The 23,033-nt window shown below is 43.7% G+C and overlaps 1 protein-coding gene across 1 annotated transcript in view; it reads left to right on the top strand.

The window, feature by feature from the left end:
- LOC126176574 (uncharacterized) overlaps window positions 1-22,775 on the top strand; it is a 34,417-nt gene extending 11,642 nt beyond the window's left edge. Inside the window, exons 2-3 of the mRNA XM_049923735.1 lie at window positions 11,715-12,014; window positions 22,637-22,775. Coding sequence (XP_049779692.1) covers window positions 11,715-12,014; window positions 22,637-22,775 — 439 coding nt within the window. The remainder of the gene's footprint in view (window positions 1-11,714; window positions 12,015-22,636) is intronic.
- The last annotated feature ends 258 nt before the right edge of the window (window positions 22,776-23,033 follow it).

The raw sequence follows: 23,033 nt of genomic DNA, 5'->3' as shown, positions 1-23,033 counted from the left end.
AGGCTATTTACAATTTGTACAGAAACCAGATGGCAGTTATAAGAGTCGAGGGGCATGAAAGGGAGGCAATGGCTGGGAAGGGAGTGAGACAGGGTTGTAGCCTCTCCCCGATGTTATTCAATCTGTATATTGAGCAAGCAGTAAAGGAAACAAAAGAAAAATTCGGAGTAGGTATTAAAATCCATGGAGAAGAAAAAAAACTTTGAGGTTCGCCGATGACATTGTAATTCTGTCAGAGACAGCAAAGGACTTGGAAGAGCAGTTGAACGGAATGGATGGTGTCTTGAAAGGAGGATATAAGATGGACATCAACAAAAGCAAAACGAGGATAAAGGAATGTGGTCGAATTAAGTCGGGTGATGCTGAGGGAATTAGATTAGGAAATGAGACACTTAAAGTAGTAAAGGAGTTTTGCTATTTGGGGAGCAAAATAACTGATGATGGTCGAAGTAGAGAAGATATAAAATGTAGACTGGCAATGACAAGGAAAGCGTTTCTGAAGAAGAGAAATTTGTTAACATCGAGTATAGATCTGAGTGTCAGGAAGTCGTTTCTGAAAGTATTGGTATGGAGTGTAGCCATGTATCGAAGTGAAACTTGGACGATATATAGTTTGGGCAAGAAGAGAATAGAAGCTTTCGAAATGTGGTGCTACAGAAGAATGCTGAAGATTAGATGGGTAGATCAGATAAGTAATGATGAAATATTGAATAGAATTGGGGAGAAGAGGAGTATGTGGCACAACTTGACAAAAAGAAGGGACCGTTTAGTAGGACATGTTCTGAGGCATCAAGGGATCACAAATTTAGCATTGGAGGGCAGGGTGGAGGGTAAAATTCGTAGAGGGAGACCAAGAGGTGAATACACTAAGCAGATTCAGAAGGATGTGGGTTGCAGTAAGTACTGGGAGATGAAGAAGGTTGCACAGGATAGGGTAGCATGGAGAGCTGCATCAAATCAGTCTCAGGACTGAAGACGACAACAACAACAACAACATTAATGGCAGAGAAAGACAACAGAACCATAGTGACCTGAGAAGTCTTCGCAAGATAAGAAGATCAAGAAGACTACATCTTCCTAATGATTCTGTGTCCTCTTTAAAAGCCCAAACTAAATATCATCAACAATAATGATAATAAAAGAATAAAAGTCAGAAAAATGATTAATAATAAAATAGAGTCTTAGAGTTATTGTCAAATATAAACTATATACAGCTGGCCGCTGTGACTAGCGGTTCTAGGCGCTACAGTCTGGAACCGCGCGACCGCTATGGGTGCAGGTTCGAATCCTGTCTCGGGCAGGGAGGTGTGTTATGTCCTTAGGTTAGTTAGGTTTAATCATTTCTAAGTTCTAGGGGAGTGACGACCTCAGATGTTAAGTCCCATAGTGCACAGAGCCATTTCAATCTTTATGCAAGCCTTCATCAGTTCTGAAAAAAATTCTAGACTTAAGCTTTGTTACCCTCTGCTTCTGTGCTGGTCTCTGTAAAACTCGTGTCACAACACCCTCGACCCAACTGCTTGTGATTTCTGTTTCCTAAGTGGAGCTTCGACAGAAGTCGACTCGGTGCTCGCGTAATGAATTGCTACTTGTTTAAATTTATAACAAGCAGTATGAATGAAAATTATGAAGTACGCAATACTTACCACGTACCAAATGACTCTGCCTACACTAACAATAAATATAATATTTTGTTGCAAACAATAATACAAAAAAGTTAAAAGCTCTGCGTCAATACTCAAAACCGTAACTGATCACACATTCAGCATCATTAGCTTGCAGCACATATTTTCCAAGAAATGTGTTGATACATCGTAGCTGGCCTTTGCCTTTAATGTTCCAACACCTCAGTATGTTAAACATGTTTGAATGAACGTTGAATGACATATCTCTTAATGTGAATGAATTTATCTATGGGTCTTCGTAATCAAGTACCCAACTTTAATTATGCATGCTTTCGATGGGTATTCAGAACAACTAGTAAGGTCCCTTGATTGCCACGTACCTCGACTGACATCCCATAAAGTTTAAGACTTACAAACTCAATTGCTGCTTCAATAACATTTAAAGAAGAACTGAGGGACTTCCAGCTTCCAGGTCTTCCTACAGGAAACGAAGGGTGCCACAAAGAGCCCATAGGTGGAAGAACACCAAATATCCCGACAGACACAAGCCAGGGCCACAGTTATCTTGTCGCATCCCGCACTCTCGAGCAATACTTTGCTGTGTCCTGCACACTTCGGGAGAAGCCCATCGTTCGTGTATGCCAGGAATCAACTAGTGCCGTTTTTTTCTCGACACGTCCACGTGTAATGGTAGTTTATGATGGATGGTGGAAAGTTACTCAATGATAAATTTGGAGCAGCAAGACTGTTAAGCCGGCTACGAGCGGTTGATTCAGACCTGTTAGTCATACCATGCGGTCAGCCATTTGGCTTCGGCCGCTATTACGTGGCTCGCGAACCTTGTATGTGTGCTCCTTGCATTACGATTTCAAGCGGACATGAACCCTTTATGTCCAAATTAGTCGACCGAGCGGCAACCAAACTCAGCTCCGTCTTCGTGTAAAGGTAAGCACGACTCACTGTTGTATTACAACTTTACGCATACTCCACCATATTGTGATAGGCACAATTCGATACACTGTGCTGGATGTCCACTTGTTTTCAAGATTTGTTTCATTTGTTAAATTGATTCTCTACTTCCCTCCCTCTCCCTCCCTCTCTCTCTGTCTCTCTCTCTCTCTCTCTCTCTCTCTCTATCTATCTATCTATCTATCTATCTTTCTCTCTCACACATGTGTGTTAGTGTTATTCAGTGAATTCTGTTTACTGCTCAAGCGGCTAGTGGATGAGTAACGACGACCTCACAATGGTAGTCCACTCTGTATCGCTCACCAATTCAGTACCATTTCGTGAGTGGATGACCAGTATTTCAACGAGCTAGGCCGGGCTTGTTGATGAGGAGACACCCCAGATATCATTCAGTCCACTTGTAGCAATGGTGCCAAAGTGTCCCGGGTGTGGTAATACCATAGGTCATCGATCAGTCGGTTATGCCAGTCTATCGAGACACACTGATGAGCCAAAATGTTACGACCATCTGGTGACGAATTGCTGCCCCGACTGATTACGTCAAGAAGAGCGATTATAGCTACAAGCACTGGTACAGCCGCATGCACTGCTACGCAATGTCCATGTTGATTAGGTTCTCCTTAAATGCTTTTATGTCGATGTAATTTCCGTTGGTATACTTGTCTGAAGGAGGGAGGCTCCTTGTAGCCACGGCCCCAATGATAAATATCATGATTTAATATACTAGACAAACAATCATTGCCTGCAACCAAGAGACTTCAACACAGAGACTCTTAAGATTATGAACTACAATAACATTAACAAATGCAAAACATTCTCTTCTTTCGTTCACTCCTGTAAATAATTCTCCCTGCAGAAAGCAAACTGATGAGCCAAAATGTTACGACCACCTGCTTAATAGCTTTTTTGTCCGTGTGTGTTTGGAACGAAATATATCACTGATTCTGCGTATCAAGGATCCTTTCTTTCAGGAGTGCTAGTTCTGCGAGGTTCGCAGGAGAGCTTCTGTAAAGTTTGGAAGGTAGGAGGCGAGGTACTGGCGAAAGTGAAGTTGTGAGGACGGGGCGTGAGTCGTGCTTGGGTAGCTCAGTTGGTAGAGCACTTGCCCGCGAAAGGCAAAGGTCCCGAGATCGAGCCTCGGTCGGGCACACAGTTTTAATCTGCCAGGAAGTTTCATATCTGCGCACACTCCGCTGCAGAGTGAAAATCTCATTCTGGAAACATCCCCCAGGCTGTGGCTAAGCCATGTCTCCGCAATATCCTTTCTTTCAGGAGTGCTAGTTCTGCAAGGTTCGCAGGAGAGCTTCTGTAAAGTTTGGAAGGTAGGAGGCAAGGTACTGGTGGAAGTGAAGCTGTGAGGACGGGGCGTGAGTCGTGCTTTGTTAGCTCAATTGGTAGAGCACTTGCCCGTGAAAGGCAAAGGTCCCGAGTTCGAGTCTCGGTCTGGCACACAGTTTTAATCTGCCAGGAAGTTTCATATCAGCGCACACTCCGCTGCAGAGTGAAAATCTCATTCTGGAGTTCATAGGTAGGTTTGTTGAGGTATGTGGCATCAGACGACTACGCACGGGTCATGTAATTCGCATAAACAACGGGCCGCTGATTTACGTACGCTGTGATGGCGCCCGACAGCGACCCATATGGGTTCCATAGGATTTACGTCAGGAGAATTTCGTCGTCGAGACATTAACGTGAGTTCACTATAATGGTCCTCAAACCACTGTAGCACGGTTCTGGCTGCAAGACACGGACATTTATACCGCTGAAAGATGACATCGCCGTCGGGGAAGACATCAAGCACAAAGGGATGCAGGCGGTTCCAAGCTGTCAGCGTTCCTTCGTTTACTACAACAGGTCCCACCAAGCGCAGAAGAATGTTTCCCATAGCATTATATGCTCCCACTAGTTTGTGGCCGTGGCGCGCTGCATCTTTCGAGCAGCCGTTCACCTCTTTGACGACGTTTGTCGATACGACCAACGACCTAGTGCAGCAAAAATGTGATTCATCCAAAGAGCCGACACGTTTCTATTGATCGACGGTCGAATTCCGACAGTCCCGTGCCCACTGCAATCGTAATTGTCGATGTCGTTGGGTGAACTTGTGAACAGGTAGGGTTAGTCTGCTGCGGAGGTCCATGTCCAACAATATACGATGAACAACGTACTTCGAAACATTGTGCCTGCACTAGCATCGTGCTCTTTCTCCATTGATGCCACAGATCACCATCTGGCCTACTTTACAGAGCAGACATCCTTCCGATCCCCATGTTCGGCGTAGAGTCGTGGACGTCTAACCATTTAGCGCCTAGTGGTAGTTTTACTGTCCTTCTGCCTCTTTCCGGAGAGGCTCACGACTGTAGCACGTGAACATTCGACCAGATCCGCCGTTTCAGAGATACTGCCTCACAGGCTCTGCCCTTTGTCAAAGTCCCTTATCTCAACTGATTTCCCCATTTGCTGCCCAGATCTTCGCTGGGGTAATTTCCTGTCCGTGTCTGCTCTGCTTACATAGAGGGGCGTCAAAAAAATGTATACACACTTTGAAGCGTCATAAAAAAATTTATTCCCGTTCTAAAATGTTAAATTTCTGGAAGTTGAAAGCTTAAAGTCGAATTTGAAAAATAAATGTACTCTGCAAATGTGATTAATGTTCAAACTGGTGCCCTTCAGCATCAATACATTTCTGAGTACGAGTCACCACTGATTCTGTACATCGTACCAAAGTGTCCAATGCGATTTCTGCGCACACCGCCTGAATCTCATTCCAAAGTGTGTCCAGGTTACGTCGTTTACGTTTGTACACCTCATCTTTTACTGTGCCCCATAAGAAGAAATCCAGCGGCGTGAGGTCTGGAGAGCGTGCACGAAACTCGATTGGTCCCCTGCGTCCTATCCACTGGCCTGGCACCTTGTGATCCAGGTATGCTCGTACGTCCCTATGATAGTGCGGCGGGGCGCCATGTTGTTGGAAATAAAACTCATCATTACCGTATAATGCACGAATGGCAGGGAATATGGAATCAGCAAGCGTTGTTAGGTAAATTTCCCCAGTAACAGTACCTTCAAAGCGGAAAGGCCCAATGAGTCCCCTTGCAGACAAACCACACCACACATTTACACCAGGCAAATTCACAGCGTTTTCAACTGTAATGTGAGGATTATCTTTAGCCCAGTACACACAATTGTGCATATTGACAGTTCCATTGAGTTTGAATTGGGCTTCATTCGACCAAATTATGCTACCCATAAATCCCGGTTCACGTCTCACCATCTCCTGAACCCACTGACAAAATTCTAACCTTCGATCTGGATCGTCGACACTTCGCTGTTGCACTAGCCTTGGAATGTACACACGAAAGTCGCCTTTCTTCAGAATGCGTAGCACACTACTATCACTTACATTACTCTCACGTGCCGCTTGCTTAGAAGATTTTTGAGGCGAACGCTGAAACAGTTCCAAGACCGCAGTTGTGGAATCATCACTTGTAGCTGTACGAGGTCGCCCTGATCGACCTTTATGCACATCACACACTGTTCCATGAATTTCGAATTTGTCTCGTAGACGTGTAATTGTTAACCTTGAAGGTGGTTCTGTACCATACTCACTTCTCCACTGTCTTCGAGCCGCAGCTACATTCTCAAACTTCCAGCACCACTTAATTATCTGCTTCCGCGCTTCAAAGCTCATACGCACGTCCGCCATGTTGCAGTTACTTCCTTGCCACTGCTGCCACCTGTTGCAGAAACATAACATTACTTTCTCACAGATATTTAAGTTTGTAGAACGGGAAATAAATTGTCTATGACAGTTCAAAGTGTGTATACATTTTTTTTTACGCACCCTGTACTTTTGTTATTGCGTGACGTGCCCGCAACGCCAATAGGCGGTAGGAAGCGGTCGTAATCTTTTGGCTTATTAGTCTATACGACCGTCCCTGTGTAGTGTAACGACGTATAGGTTTGTTTATAAATGATTTTCTTTCGACATATGACCATGTGCAGACTTCGTCACCTACGTCAGTTACAACCCACTACAAAATGATTTATATTCTTTTTAAATTGTCACAGAATGGTTCTTGAACGAAACTGTAACACATCAGTCGAGTCGTATGCAAAGAATTACATCACTCGGGCCAATTGGTTTGCGTAAACTTTTTCAATTTAAATTTCGTTTGTTTCTCCTCAGAACTTACATTGACACACTTTATCTTGACTTAATCGATATCAGAATCACACATTTTCAACTTTAGTAGTATCCACTATTTTATTAACTTCCTACATACAGACGTTCTGAACCTGAGGCTTAACAGAATAGGACTGACTTTTCAACAAGATTAAACTCTATATGACGTCATTGTTGTACAAAAAGAGTATACAAATTCATTTTTAATTTTTAGAAGCACGACGCAACAACTCGGTTCCAGGATCTTCTGTTGCTCCTCGGCTGTCGACCCGCGACGTATAGCGGCCAGCAATTTCCTCTCTGGTCGCGGCAACGAAGATGCTGTCTCCGTTCGTTGCGCCGCCCTCTCCGTACATGAAACACATAAAAAAATACAAAACTTTTAGATAATTCACATCTATTACCAATAATAAGAAAAATATATAAACAAACTAAATTAAACTTATAGTCACCTGCAAACTGGGCTGACACGGGTGGATGGGTGACGCTTCAATTTCGCGTCCCACTACATACCCCACCCACAAGCTCAGTTTGTCAGGTTTTTAACCGAAAATAAGACCTTTTCTATATACCATATTTAACTGTTAATACATTTTCCTTACATTTTACGTAATCTAGAGTCCTTGTTCTCAGATAGATTTAATTCTTTTAATACGATATTGTTGTGACTATTTGTCATTTACTCTTAATTGTGCCATTGTGGTAATTCATAACCGAATATATGGAGATTACTCCTCTTCATTTAATAGTTGCTAGTAAATACTAATTTGGTACGTTCTTTAACGTTGTTACATTAGGACAGAGCGTTCAAATTGTGGTAAATTAGTCTCAGTTTTATTCATTTACTAGAGTTACTCTTTCCTAAACTGTACATTACTAATTAGTTTCTCACAATAACTAATAGTACTACTTACTTTACTTCATTCTTTCCCTAATACCTTATTTATGCCTGAGGTCAAGAAGAAATCAAGCAAAACTTTCTTTAGAATCTCGGCACGGCTTTCTTTGCCTTCGGACACCTTGTTGGGTAATGGCAATTTATTTAGGAGAAACATGCGAGAGAGCCCCGTTTGGTGTGTTCTATATTAACACTATTACAAACCTCTATTAAAGGCACTCTGCTATGTTCTCGTGAGCCATATAGCTCTGGACGCCCATGGTCCCTAAAATTATTGACCATCCCCTTTGGTTCCTACTATCCGAGTAAACATGAAAATATACAAAATTCCTTTTGACCTAATAGCAAAATTTCTTTCATATAAATCCCCCTTTTTGTTATCTTTCTCTTTTTGAAGTACCAGTAGATTATTGTAGGTCACTTGTTTAAGCTTTCTGTTTAATTCTTTAAAATAATACGTAACTATCACGAAAACTTCACATGAATAAACTATGAACGCTCTTCCGTATGTAACATATACTAAATATTAACTTATTTAGGAATGAAGGATTTCATTTGATCAACACTACATAATCCTTTAATTACACCTGATGAAGGTTCCATAAGAAGTAACGCTTTGGGATGTACAATCTTATGTACAACATATGGACCTTCAAAGATAAAGAAGAATTTTCTACATTCCTTACTGATCTTCGAACTTTTAGGATGAGATCGTACTAGCACAAGATCTCCTACCTGAAATGAGGGTTCTATAGCATGTTGATTATAAATTTTAATTCTCCGTTCGGCATTTTTAATAATCTGTTCGCAAACTTTTTCGTCTGGGATGCATTGTTGGATCTCATTTGCTGGTGGCCAAGGTAGAGCAGCTAGTAAAGGCTCACCTATAATTCGTAGAATAACATTTTTCTTTCCTTTACATAATACGGTAATCCACTAATTAGGACTCGTATTAGATGACTTTCAATCATTGGGTCTCCCATTAATTTAGCACGGTTTAAATGCCATTCGAAATAATTCTATAACCTCTCCACCGTTTAGAATATGGAGGAGGGTCTAGCAACTCTAAAGTTAAGTGTTGTTGTTTTCCTCTTGACCAATAATGTTGTTTAAACTGCTTAACAAAATCATTCCAGTCCCTAAATTCAGTTCTATGCAGTACTGCCCATTCCGCAGCTTCTGCTTCTAAATGTCCTATTACAAATTGAATGCGTTTTTCATTACTCCATTTGGGAGATAATGATGTTTCAAAAGCTTTTATTAAGATTATAGGGTGAAGTTCGCCTCCTGGTTTGAATACAGGAAATCGACTTGCTACATTTGAATTTGTCGTTATATCATCCAGACATTCTGCGAGAGAAATAGTCGGATTTTGTTTAGATTGCGGAGACGGAGTTGCATCGGATCGGCTTGCCGTGATTTCTTTATTCATATTGTTGTCGTCCGAGCTAGCAAATTCGATGCGACTGTTGTCTCTGATTATGTTATTACCTCTGCTATCTGAAAGGTTTTCGTTATTATCTAATTCCGATAACCGTTTAGTAATTTCCTGTATTCGCATTTCTGTATTGGAAACGCGATTAGCTAATATCGATTCTTCACTGTGTTCACGATGTGAACGCTCTGTACCTTCGTCAATGTTATTACCTTTGGCAGTCTCAAGGTTACTGCATATTTCCGTAATTAAAAATTTCATGTTTTCTATTTCAGTATGATCTTTTTCTACTTGATGCGTTAATGTCTCTAATTCTACATTATCTATTGAAGAAATCTCTACAGGTTTGGTAGAGACCTCTTTAATAGATCCCAATAATTCTCTACGAACAGTTTCCGTTTGCATAGAAAATTCATCTCGTAACATATCGTTATTTTTCTGTATTTCATTTACAGCTAAGATATTGACACTATCTAGTCTCTCGGTTAAGTCAGTAATATCGTTTCGCATACGAGCTTTTTCCTCTCGTGATTCCTGGATATGTTCTTCTAACCTTATACAATTATCAGCAATCTCATTACTAAGTCCTACTAGTTTTTCCTGCATTTCAACTTTAGAAGATTCTATTTTATCACTTAATTCTCGGCTGGTTTCATTAAGATATTCCTGTAACCTGTCCGTAGATTTTGTTAGCTCCCCTTTAAGTCTAGCAGTAGATTCCTCGTTAGACTGTTTTAACTCCTGTTTTAGTTCCTCTTTCAATCTAGCAGTAGATTCCTCGTTAGACTGTTTTAATCTAGCCATAGATTCTTCGTTAGAATGTTTTAATCTAGCCATAGATTCTTCGTTAGACTGTTTTAATTCCTGTTTTAGTTCCTCTTTTAATCTAGCAGTAGATTCTTCGTTAGACTGTTTTAATCTAGCCATAGATTCTTCGTTAGACTGTTTTAATTCCTGTTTTAGTTCCTCTTTTAATCTAGCAGTAGATTCTTCGTTAGACTGTTTTAATTTAGCGATCGCCCTAAAAAGGGATCTCATGCTCCTATCGGACATAGACTGCTCTTCGTCTGACATTTCACTTCCCGACATTATTGTAAGATATTAACTAGTTAAACACGCAGACTTGTAATCAACAATCCCGTAAAAGCACACTCCCTATGTACAAGACTGCACTTCCACCTTGAAACAAACTCACCGGACACTAATATTGTAGTTTGTATTTCTCGGTGATCAGTGGGCTGCTATGGGCTGCAGATGTAACAGCCGTCGATGCAGCCGCTGAGATGCTGCGACCCCGCTTCCGCAACCGGCAGGACGCTGAGTCGAACACCGGAGACGTCACTGGCTGCAACCAGCCCGTCACCGCCGTAGACAGGCGAAGCCCTCAGAAACACCTTTAATACCAGCCGGAGGAACGCCCCGCAGCTGACGTACTGGGCCTGTTAGTTTAGGGAGAAAAAGGGTTGTCGGGGTTTGCAGCGTTCAGCTGCTGCCCAACAGATGCGCCTTCTCGTGGAATAACTGCGTGACCGTACTGCTTGGCTGTGCTCCGTCAGATGCCCACACCCGCGAAGTCGCCGCTGGTTGGTGAAGGCTCCACGAGAACTCGAGTTGACTTCCGAAGGACTCTTGATGTTTTGTTTCGTACCTGTGCGTCTTAGTTGAACACAAGTCCTGTTTATAAAGTCGCCACGGTGTAGTGTAACGACGTATAGGTTTGTTTATAAATGATTTTCTTTCGACATATGACCATGTGCAGACTTCGTCACCTACGTCAGTTACAACCCACTACAAAATGATTTATATTCTTTTTAAATTGTCACAGAATGGTTCTTGAACGAAACTGTAACACATCAGTCGAGTCGTATGCAAAGAATTACATCACTCGGGCCAATTGGTTTGCGTAAACTTTTTCAATTTAAATTTCGTTTGTTTCTCCTCAGAACTTACATTGACACACTTTATCTTGACTTAATCGATATCAGAATCACACATTGACTAAACCTTTTAGATTCAAAGTTGCGATGACCACTGTCAAAATTCAATAATCTTGTCAAATATACTATTAATCAGTTCACATAATTCTCCATAAATAAATCCTCAGAACACGTGTTTCAACTTTAGTAGTATCCACTATTTTATTAACTTCCTACATACAGACGTTCTGAACCTGAGGCTTAACAGAATAGGACTGACTTTTCAACAAGATTAAACTCTATATGACGTCATTGTTGTACAAAAAGAGTATACAAATTCATTTTTAATTTTTAGAAGCACGACGCAACAACTCGGTTCCAGGATCTTCTGTTGCTCCTCGGCTGTCGACCCGCGACGTATAGCGGCCAGCAATTTCCTCTCTGGTCGCGGCAACGAAGATGCTGTCTCCGTTCGTTGCGCCGCCCTCTCCGTACATGAAACACATAAAAAAAATACAAAACTTTTAGATAATTCACATCTATTACCAATAATAAGAAAAATATATAAACAAACTAAATTAAACTTATAGTCACCTGCAAACTGGGCTGACACGGGTGGATGGGTGACGCTTCAATTTCGCGTCCCACTACACCTGCGCACATTCATGACCATGTGCTCGGTCGGCAGGTGTGAGCAGGGCAGGCTGTCGTGCCGGCTGGTGGACATGCAGCTGATAACGTACTGCCCGCCGACCACCGACCTGATGATGCTGCTGTACCTGACGACGACGCGCGCCTTCCGGCGGCAGTTCGAGGCGCCGCTGCTGGCCGCCTACCACGAGACGCTGGCCGCGCTGCTGCGCCGCCACGGCCTCGACGTGGACCGCGTGCTGCCCTGGCCGGCCTTCCAGCAGTCCTGCCGCAAGGCGCGCCGCGTCGGCCTCCTCATCGCCAGCTTCTACTGCCCAGTGTCCGCCTACTCCAAGTAGTAAGTCGCCAGCTCACGCTGTTCACAAATACAGACGAAAGAGGTGCAATACATGAGGCCACAAAAGTCATGGGATACCTTCTAATCGCCGGCCGGAGTCGCCGAGCGGTTCTAGGCGCTACAGTCTGGACCCTCGCGGCTGCTACGGTCGCAGATTCGATCCTGCCTAGGGCATGGATGTGTGTGATCTCCTTAGGTTCGCTAAGTTTAAGTAGTTCTAAGTTCTAGGGGACCGATGACCTCAGCAGTTAAGTCCCATAGTGCTCAGAGCCATTTGAACCATACCTTCTAATCATGTGCCGGATCCCCTTTTACCCGACGTAGTACAGCAACTCGACGTGGCATGGACTCAATAAGTCGTTGGAAGTCCCCTGTAGAAGTACTGAGATATGCTGCCTCTATACCCGTCCATAACTGCGAAAGTGATGCCGGCGCAATATTTTGTGCATGAACTGACCTCGAGATTGTCTCACAAACCCTAAAAAGTTTTGGTCATATGTAAAATCGGTAAGCGGATCTAAATCCCCTATTCAGTCACTCGTTGACCACGATGGCACCGAAACAGAGGACGACCGAAGAAAGGCAGAAATACTGAATTCAGTGTTCCGAAACTGTTTCACTGCGGAAAATCGTAACACGGTCCCTGACTTCAGCCGTCGCACGGACGCCAAAATGGAAAATATTGAAATAAACGATATCGGAATTGAAAAACAACTGCTATCACTTAGTAGCGGAAAAGCATCCGGACCAGACGAGATACCCTTAAGATTCTACAGTGATTATGCTAAAGAACTTGCCCCCTTTCTATCAGCAATTTATCGTAGATCGCTGGAAGAACGTAAAGTACCTAGCGACTGGAAGAAAGCGCAGGTCGTTCCCATTTTCAAGAAGGGTCATAAATCAGATGCGAATAATTATAGGCCTATTTCGCTTACGTCAATCTGTTGTAGAATAATGGAACATGTTTTGTGTTCTCGTATTATGACGTTCTTAGATAATACAAATCTCCTTCATCATAACCAACATGGATTCCGCAAACAGAGATCATGTGAAACTCAGCTCGCCCTATTTGCCCAAGAAATTCACAGTGCCGTAGACACTGGCGAGCAGATTGATGCCGTATTCCTGGACTGCAGGAAGGCATTTGATACGGTTCCGCACTTACGTTTAGTGAAAAAAATACGAGCTTACGGAATATCGGACCAGGTTTGTGATTGGATTCAGGATTTCCTAGAAGAAAGAACACAACATGTCATTCTTAACGGTTCAAAATCTGCAGATGTAGAGGTAATTTCGGGAGTACCGCAAGGAAGCGTGATAGGACCTTTATTGTTTACAATATACATAAATGACTTAGTTGACAACATCGGTAGCTCCGTGACGCTATTTGCAGATGACACGGTTGTCTACAAGAAAGTAGCAACATCAGAAGACTCGTACGTACTCCAGGAAGACCTGCAGAGGATTAATGCATGGTGCGACAGCTGGCAGCTTTCCCTAAACGTAGATAAATGTAACATAATGCGCATACATAGGGGCAGAAATCCATTCCAGTACGATTATGCCATAGGTGGTAAATCATTGGAAGCGGTAACGACCGTAAAATACTTAGGAGTTACTATCCGGAGCGATCTGAAGTGGAATGATCACATAAAACAAATAGTGGGAAAAGCAGGCGCCAGGTTGAGATTCATAGGAAGAATTCTAAGAAAATGTGACTCATCGACGAAAGAAGTAGCTTACAAAACGCTTGTTCGTCCGATTCTTGAGTATTGCTCATCAGTATGGGACCCTTACCAGGTTGGATTAATAGAAGAGATAGACATGATCCAGCGAAAAGCAGCGCGATTCGTCATGGGGACATTTAGTCAGCGCGAGAGCGTTACGGAGATGCTGAACAAGCTCCAGTGGCGGACACTTCAAGAAAGGCGTTACGCAATACGGAGAGGTTTATTATCGAAATTACGAGAGAGCACATTCCGGGAAGAGATGGGCAACATATTACTACCGCCCACATATATCTCGCGTAATGATCACAACGAAAAGATCCGAGAAATTAGAGCAAATACGGAGACTTACAAGCAGTCGTTCTTCCCACGCACAATTCGTGAATGGAACAGGGAAGGGGGGATCAGATAGTGGTACAATAAGTACCCTCCGCCACACACCGTAAGGTGGCTCGCGGAGTATAGATGTAGATGTAGATGTAGATAAATGTTCGATGGGATTTATATTGGGCGATCTTGACGGCCAAATCAGACGCTCAAGCAGTGCCGAATGTTCATCAAACCAATCGCGAACAGTTTTGGTCGGTTACATGGCGCACTGACATTCATAAAAACTGCATCGATATTTGTAAACGTGAAGTCCATGAATGGCTGCAGATAGTCTCCAGGTAGCTAAACATAGCCATTTCCGGTAAATAATCAGTTCAGCTGGACCAGAGGATCCAGTCATTCCGAATAAACACGACCCTCACCATTATACAGCCACCACCAGCTTACACAGTGCCTTGATGACTACTTGGGTTCATAGCTTCGTGAGGTCTGCACCACACTTTTAACCATACGACCAGCTCTTAGCAACAGAAATGGGACTCATCCGACCAGGCCATCATTTTTCAGTCGTCCAGGGTCCAACCGAAATCCTCACGAGCGCAGGAGAGGCGCTGCCGGCGATATGGTTGCTGTTAGCAAGTGTGCTCGCGTCGGTCTTCTGCTGCCATAGCTCATTAACGCCAAATTTCGCCGCACTGTCCTAACGAATAAGTTCGTCGTACGACCCACACAGATTTCTGCGGCTGTTTCACGCAGTATTGCTTGTCTGTTAACACTGACAACTTTATACAAACGCCCCTGCAATCGGTCGTTAAGCGAAGGTGTGAGGTAAAGCCTGAAATTTAGTATCTGGGCTCACTCTTGTCACTGTGGATCTCGAATACTGAATTCCTTAAAGATTTCGGAAATGGAATGTTCCATGCGTCCAGCTCCAACAACCGTTCCGCACTAAAAGTAACCTCCTGACGTGCGGCCATAATCAAGTCGAAAATCTTTCCAAGCGAATCACCCAAATGACAGCTTCGCCACTAAACTGCTCTTCTATGCCTTGGGTGCGCGATAAGTGTATTACCGCCATCTGTATATGTGCATATCGCTATCCCGTGACTTCTGTCACCTCGTGTATTTCCACTGGTCATTCCATGGATTTAATTCCTGAAGGCCCAACGGTACCGACCGGCCGCCGTGTCATCCACAGCCTATAGGCGTCACTGGATGCGGATGTGGAGGGGCATGTGGTCAGCACACCGCTCTCCCGGCCGTATGTCAGTTTCCGAGACCGGAGCCGCTACTTCTCAATCAAGCAGCTCCTCAGTTTGCCTCACAAGGGGCTGAGTGCACCCCGCTTGCCAACAGCGCTCGGCAGACCGGATGGTCGCCCATCCACGTGCTAGCCCAGCCCGACAGTGCTTAACTTCGGTGATCTGACGGGAACCGGTATTGCCACTGCGGCAAGGCCGTATTCCATGGATTACGGTAAAGCCAAAATCCTGGTCACCGTCTCATCCTGCTACGATTCAGTTGTCATGAAAGCTGTGGGAATACAATTAGCAGACACCCTGCTGAACCAAGACGTTTCCACAAATCGTGTAAATCACTCATTTCACGTCTACACTCTGAGAGATTTTATTTTTCTGAGTTTTCGCTGCCTGGTATTCCAACAAGTGCCATCCATTTTATTAATTAACCACATAAATCATAAGCACTGTGGATTTGCTACCTCGGAGTTTGCCATGTTTCATTCTTAGACCCATAAAGTCTTTATCTATGACCTAACGCTCTTGCACCGTCTCTCTTATCTCTGACGCTCGCGTATTTACTCTACAGTATATCATCGTGTCAGATGATTTTAATTCAGTCACTGACTCGCCTCGCTTTCCTTTGCTCTTTACCGTTCCATATATGAATTATTTATCAGTTCATCAAATTCTGCTTCCTCCTCGTCCACACTGAATATCTATGCATGTCCTACGCATCATGAAAACAAGGTGAATACTATAACAACATGCCCCCCTTAAAATATCGTCTAGAAACATATAGTTAATACCGTAAGTGTCAATCATCTTTCTGAGATTTGTGAAATACATTTACATATTAAATATAAAATAAAATACGCAATTAAAGTGGCTTGTACTACACACACACACACACAAACAAGCTAAAGGGAAACTGTACATTTGTACTAATATAAAATACACAACTGGGTATTAAAATTGTATGACCATGAAGGCTACATGCAACAAATGTCAAATTGGCATGAAGTGTACCAAACGCTCTGACATGAAAGCTATTGAAATTTTAGCGTGACCTCTCAAAGACGGTAGGAGTAAGGCTATCTTCACTCTGTATCTAAGGAAAGATAACGCAGTAGATTTCTCAATCAGAAATAGAATCTCACGTTGGTTTTTTGTGAGAAGATCGTATTATGTCTCATCTTAGAAGTAGATACGTTTGCCAGCCCATATCAGCATACGACAGCGGAAATATCTTCAGTTATTGCAACTGCGGTTTATCTATCCATGATACTGCTGTTCGCATTGGTCACGATTCTACGACTGTCATATGAATATTGAATCGGTGGGTTCAGTAGGGTCATGCTTCAGCGTGTACATTATAACACCCAGGATGACAAACTTATTGTTCAGCCTTGCACGCTCGTATACAATAACATCACGTTCCTTCATCGAAGAAATGGGCTTTTTGCAATGAGATAAGAACCCAAAAGGATAAAAAATGTGATTGCCCAGAAGCATAAGCTTCAGTTACCTAGTGCCACCAACATCTAAACGTCAGGGCCTAGAAAAACTACCCCTTCCTACGGTACCTATACTCAAAAGAGGATCACGCTCTCTCACAGGGCCACATTCAATTCTTGCGGCCAGTACCCACTGGGACCATAGTGGTGAAGGTGCCATCTTGCTTGAATCACTCAACTTTGCTAGCTGTACAGCGAGTAACACGTCGAAGCTGTAAAACATAGAAGGCTGCAGGTCGCAGTTGGCAGACCTAACCACTGTAGGACCCAAGTACTTCTAACCTCACCAGGTTTCGCCTGGCTACACCCAAGTTCCCATTTGGTTCTTAGCCATATGCCGAGTTACACGTAGTCCGAACTTGATTACTACTCGTCACAGCACAAGTAACCATAATGACGCTAACGTGCGTCCTCTATTGCAAGTCTCATACTGTCTGAGAACGCCATTTATCTTGAACATCAAGGATAGGGTAGACCTGACAATTTTAGGGGTAACCACAGTGTGGTCTGCCAAGGGGCTCCATCATATCCCCCAAAACAACTCGGATACTGGTGTATTCCATGTGTAGCTGACATCTCGGACGATTTCCCCAGCTGTTGCCCCATGTTTCCCTACCAAGAAGGAAGGTACTCATGTCAGCAGACTCACCTCACCACGGTTTAAGAGTCACTGTCCTCCTCCACAACATCTCTAATTACATACTGTAGAACGCACGTTTCCTAAGTCACTGGTATCGTGCAGTTCCTGCCAGTTTTGTGAGTAAATATCATACAGTCTGCCAAGGGATTGTATCATGGTCACACAGGGCCTGAAATACTAGGGAATCCCATCTCATAGCTTGATGTGTATCCTAATGGGGTTCGTCCGTGTTGCATCATGATTTATTCCACATAGGCAGTGACACCAACCACTAGAAAGTCCCACATTAAAAAAATGTGGACAGACTCTTCATACGACGCTCCCAGCTGAATAACCTCTGTTCTGTCATCCTGTCCAGAGACACCTACTCAATATATTCAGCAGCAGACCCTAGTACAGAGTTAGATCCGTTGTTGCTGCCAGAGATGGCAGGTCTACTAAATTTCACATCCTATATACTGCAGTGGACCAAGGGTGCAGGGCCACTTCTATGAAAGGTTGGGTCATGGTGGTGTGTGGATGTGATGGGGCAGGCAGGTGGTAGCTTAGAGCAGCAACATCAAAAGGCAAAACGTTTTACCACCTCTCACGTGACTACTCTCATAGCATCTTTGTGGAGGCAGCAGCAATGTCCCCTCACAGCACATGACGAGAATGATGCATAGCACCAGCGAGCTGATCAATGTCTTGTCATGACATTGGTGCCCATGAATGCTGACTTCAGAAGTTTATGCAGCGGAGTGTGGCCCAGTTAGTGGTATACAGCTGCCCTGAAGATTGTCAGGTAGTATGCAGGAGATGCCAGTGCCTGGTGGTAGACCTCACTCCTGTGAGTGATGACACGTGGTGCCCAGGCGCCTGCATCAGTATGGAGCGGTAGGTAGCTGTACTGCCAAAGACTCACTCTGCTGCCCTCCAGAGCAGGAATGGGTTGGTTGGTTGGTTGATTGATTTGAGGGAGGGGACCAAACAGCGAGGTTGTCGGACCCATTGGGTTAGGGAAGGACTGAGAAGGAAGTCGGCTGTGCCCTTTAAAAGAAACCATCCTGGCATTTGCATGAAGCGATTTAGGAAAATCATACAAAACCTAAATCAGGATGGCCAGACGCGGGTATGGACCGTCATCCTCCCAGATGCGAGTCCAGTGTGCTAGCGCAAGCGTCTGGCCGATGTTGTGGTGGGCCAGAAGGCAGCCCCTTCATGGAGATGTTCCAAATCCAAGATGGAGGACTTGGCACTAGCAGATGCTGAAGCAGTGAAGTCCCGAACATATAGCAGCTGCATGCTATTCCATATCGTTCGATCGTCCATCGTAGCCCTCTCACCCCTGGTGCTACAAAACTCTCACATCCATAAATTTCGTCTTATCTTTTTTTTTGATATTTCAACAGTGTATTTCAGTAAAGTCTCTTCTGATGAAGGTACTGTCGCCAGCTATCATGGAAGGAATATATGAATCGCACTTGGCAGAGCCTCTCGCCTGTAGGGAATTCTGCCGCTATCTGTGATCAAGAGAGGACACTAACGGCTGGGTACTGACTGTTGGATCCACCATAGGTGGGTGCCGAGGGATAGGTGGGTGCTTCGACAGAAAGTAGTAATGATTGGAAGTACATGTTATCTGAATGACACAATAACTTAACTTTAACAGCAAGTTGAAGAGAGCATCCATTAATCAGAGCGTAGCTGTCGTACGTAAACACCATCACATATAGCTACCATAAACTACTGAGGCTTCGGCTGACACCACTCGTGGACTGTTAGTTGACTGGACTGGTGTCTGTGCAGTTTCTTATGCCGTCTTAGTCGTGGAGCTGTGCTGAGTGCTGAGACATGGCTTCAAGACCGCGGATTGGCGAGGCTATCACATGGTTTACTGCCAACCTTCTGCCTGTTGAGGTATACTGACAGCACTAAAAGCTAAGAAAATCCGAAATGGTCCAACCACAGCTGACAGTGAGTGCATTGTGAGGTGCGAGGAGGTTGAATGCGGACTCCTTTTCCTTAAGAATATCTGTTCATCTATGTTTATTGCAGAATCGCCATAGCTTCAGTGGTTGGCAGTTTCACGTGTAAAATAAAAACAGCTAAAGAGTTGCTTATTATGAATTTCAGTTTGAGTTATATCTGTGAAACGATGCCTTTGGACTGATCATTGAATAACTGCGTCGGAGAAAAGACCTTCTGTTAACGAGAGCGATGGGAATGACAGTGCTAATAAAAAATGCGATTGGGGGAGAAAAATAAAAGTGGTGATGCTTCATGCCCGGTCACCTTCTGATGCCATAAGTACAATAGCGCAACTACAACATCACTCGAAATCACTTTCGAAGAGATGACAATGTGGACCGGTTGTTAGAGCCTAACACTTCGTGTGGGAGTTGTGGTTGAATGTGTATGAAATTCAGGCGCACGTCATAAAAATCCTGTTCACTCTCCTTGCATCTTGTAATACTTGTGTCCCTCTCTCAAAAGATTTGGCACAGTCGCAGATCTGCTGATTACATCCTTAATAACTATAAAGAAGGTCGAGGATTCTCTAATCTGCTGAATGATTCTTTAATTTTTAGGGAAATCAGAATAATTTATTGTCACGATGTGATGTGATCCACCACACTTCATTGCAACCGCAAAGCAGAGATTACACACGAATTAAAAACTCAGTGTCACACTATGTACATGTCAGAGCGATCTTACTGTCTTAACTCTCCTTCTTAACGTGAACATCCAAACTTAACTTTCAAGAATGAACTTCCAAACAACTGCTAAGACTGAACTGACAAACTCAACTCCCAAAACTGGTGTCCAGCTATTCTGGCGTACGTGTTCTCCACTTTTAGCCAATCAGGGTCCAGGAAAGGGAACGCTACCTTTCAAGAGATAGTCGATGAGAGATGGGAAAACAAGTTGCACTGTTCTCTCACACAGTCAACCACGCACCTTCTCTGGCGTTTTACGTGTTATTCACGCACCCATTGCGTGATCAGGATGCAATATGTGTCGCCCATCTGGATTTAAGCCGTATTACACCCCATTGCGTTTTCCGCAAGGGCAGATGAGCCATACATATTCCAGGGCCATATGAAACTTGGGCTTCCAGAGCAACAGAAGTCGTATTTTCTTGATTTCTTTAGCAGGGAAACGGTTTTTTCAATTAGTGTGGCAAAATTCCTGCAGTTAAAAAATTTCTTGACGTTTAAATCATACTAGCAGTCAGCATAGAGAGATTAGGAGGGAAATGTTTTCTTCAATTACTGTGGCAAAATTCCTGCAGTTAAAAATATTTCTGAGCATTTAAACAATGGTTTCTTCAATTACTGTGGCAAACTTCCTGCAGTTAAAAAGATTTCTGGGCATTTAAATAAGACTAGCAGTCAACATAGAGGGATTAGGAGGGAAACGGTTTCTTCAATTACTGTGACAAAATTCCTGTAGTTAAAAAGATTTCTGGGCATTTAAATAACACTAGCAGTCAACGTAGAGGGATTGGGCAAAAATTTGAAAACACTGCGAGTAAATGCGTGCTTGAACATAAATGAAGATGCTAACCAAGCCTTTAAATAGCGTTGCTTTATGTGACCACGATGCTCAAGTCATATACAGGACAGTTTTTTGTGTAGTTCCGAACATAGGCAAATTGTTGATGCTCGTATGGTGTGTGATTCTGTAATCAAGATAGCCGAAGTTTTTGATGTTTCAAGAGGCACCGTATCGAATATTTATACCACATGCAAGGATAGCGGAAAAACATCATGTGCAGAGTCATAACACAGACGAATGTGCGTGGTAAGTCATCGTGACGGATGGTCATGGAAGAGGAGTGTGGCGAAAGGTAAGAGGTCGACAGCTGCAGAACTGTATGTCGCACTCGCGAATCCTTTAGCAACAAAACAACATGAAAGCAACTCCATAAGCAGGAAACTACAGAGCGATCTGGAATTCCAAAACTACTCATAAGTGATGCAAATGCCCACAACAGGATAACATGGCACCGAGCCATAAAATCTGGACTGTGGAGCAATGGAAGAATGTCATTTGGGCTGCTATGTCTTGTTCCACACTGTGTCCTATTGTGGCCGAATTTACGTCGTAAGAGTGACACTTGGCGGGGGTTCGGTGGTGATCTGGGCAGCTAAGTCGTGATATTCATGGTCCCCATTGGTGCTCTGCATAACCCTTGGCAGTAATGCTACCATTTTCGCTCACGAGGTTCCAAGACGATATAACCTTTGTTCACACAACTCGTGTCTCCCAGGATTGGTATTGTGAGCACGACGATGCAATTGTCGCATCTCCCCTGGCTACGCCAGTTACTAGCCTTTGTCATCTACTTCGGAGAGAAAGGTGTGTGATCGCTATCTACGTCCATCATCATCACTGTTTTGCAGGAAGAATGATATAAGATGCTCTCGCAAATCCAAGACGATTGGAAGCTGTTTCGAATGCCAACGGTTTGGCTACTCCGTATTGAGCATGGTAATGTGTTGTGTTTGTGGTGTTCCCAAACTTTTGTGCACCTCCTATAGAATCAGTAATAAAACTAATAACACAGCAAGCTCAGAGGCTATGTCCAGATGAAGACCAATGGCTGCGTCATGCGGAAATATCAATCAATATTCTTCGCATTAACGAAAAATAATCAATAACTTATACATCTCACACACCAGTATCAGTGCAGATCAAGCTTTTACAAAATAAGATACGGACAGCGCAGCTTAATTGCATGCTACTTCGCCGTTAGGTGATACATTGTAGCAATGAAACTTCCTGGCAGATTAAAACTGTGTGCCCGACCGAGACTCGAACTCGGGACCTTTGCCTTTCGCGGGCAAGTGCTCTACCATCTGAGCTACCGAAGCACGACTCACGCCCGGTACTCACAGCTTTACTTCTGCCAGTATCTCGTCTCCTACCTTCCAAACTTTACAGAAGCTCTCCTGCGAACCTTGCAGAACTAGCACTCCTGAAAGAAAGGATATAGCGGAGACATGGCTTAGCCACAGCCTGGGGGATGTTTCCAGAATGAGATTTTCACTCTGCAGCGCACACTCCGCTGCAGAGTGAAAATCTCATTCTGGAAACATTGTAACAATAGTTACTGAATGCTGTTACCCTAATAAGTATGCCTTCTCTGTTGCTTTGTTACTCACTGTGAATGCATGGTTTGCAGCGCTGCCGAGTACGACATCTACGACTTCATAGTCCGCGATCGCACCCAGCAGACGCGGGAGGCCTACCTCACGGACGCACAGTACCGCTTCAGGGTCGACGAAGTCATCGAGGAGATGGTAGAAGACTACATCCTTTAAGCATCTTTCGTATAACCAGCTGCCGTTGTACTGATGGAGTGGCGATCTGCCACAAGCAGTCAAGGGAAAGAAGAGACGCAAGAATCCATCATGAAACCACATTACTTCAAGTACGCGTGTAGAAACCTCTCGTAAGATGGCATTAGTCTGAGAGGAAAACAAGTCTGTGATACCAGGTAACTGAGGAAATTCACGTGGATGTGGTTTCGGTTCTTAGAATAAGGCAGAAAGCATATAGAGCCATATAAACAAAGGGAC

Source organism: Schistocerca cancellata, chromosome 3 (assembly GCF_023864275.1).
Source record: "Schistocerca cancellata isolate TAMUIC-IGC-003103 chromosome 3, iqSchCanc2.1, whole genome shotgun sequence".
NCBI classification, from domain to species: Eukaryota; Metazoa; Arthropoda; class Insecta; order Orthoptera; family Acrididae; genus Schistocerca; species Schistocerca cancellata.
Note: the sequence above shows the minus strand (reverse complement) of the source record. Positions and strands in the feature narration are given on the sequence as shown.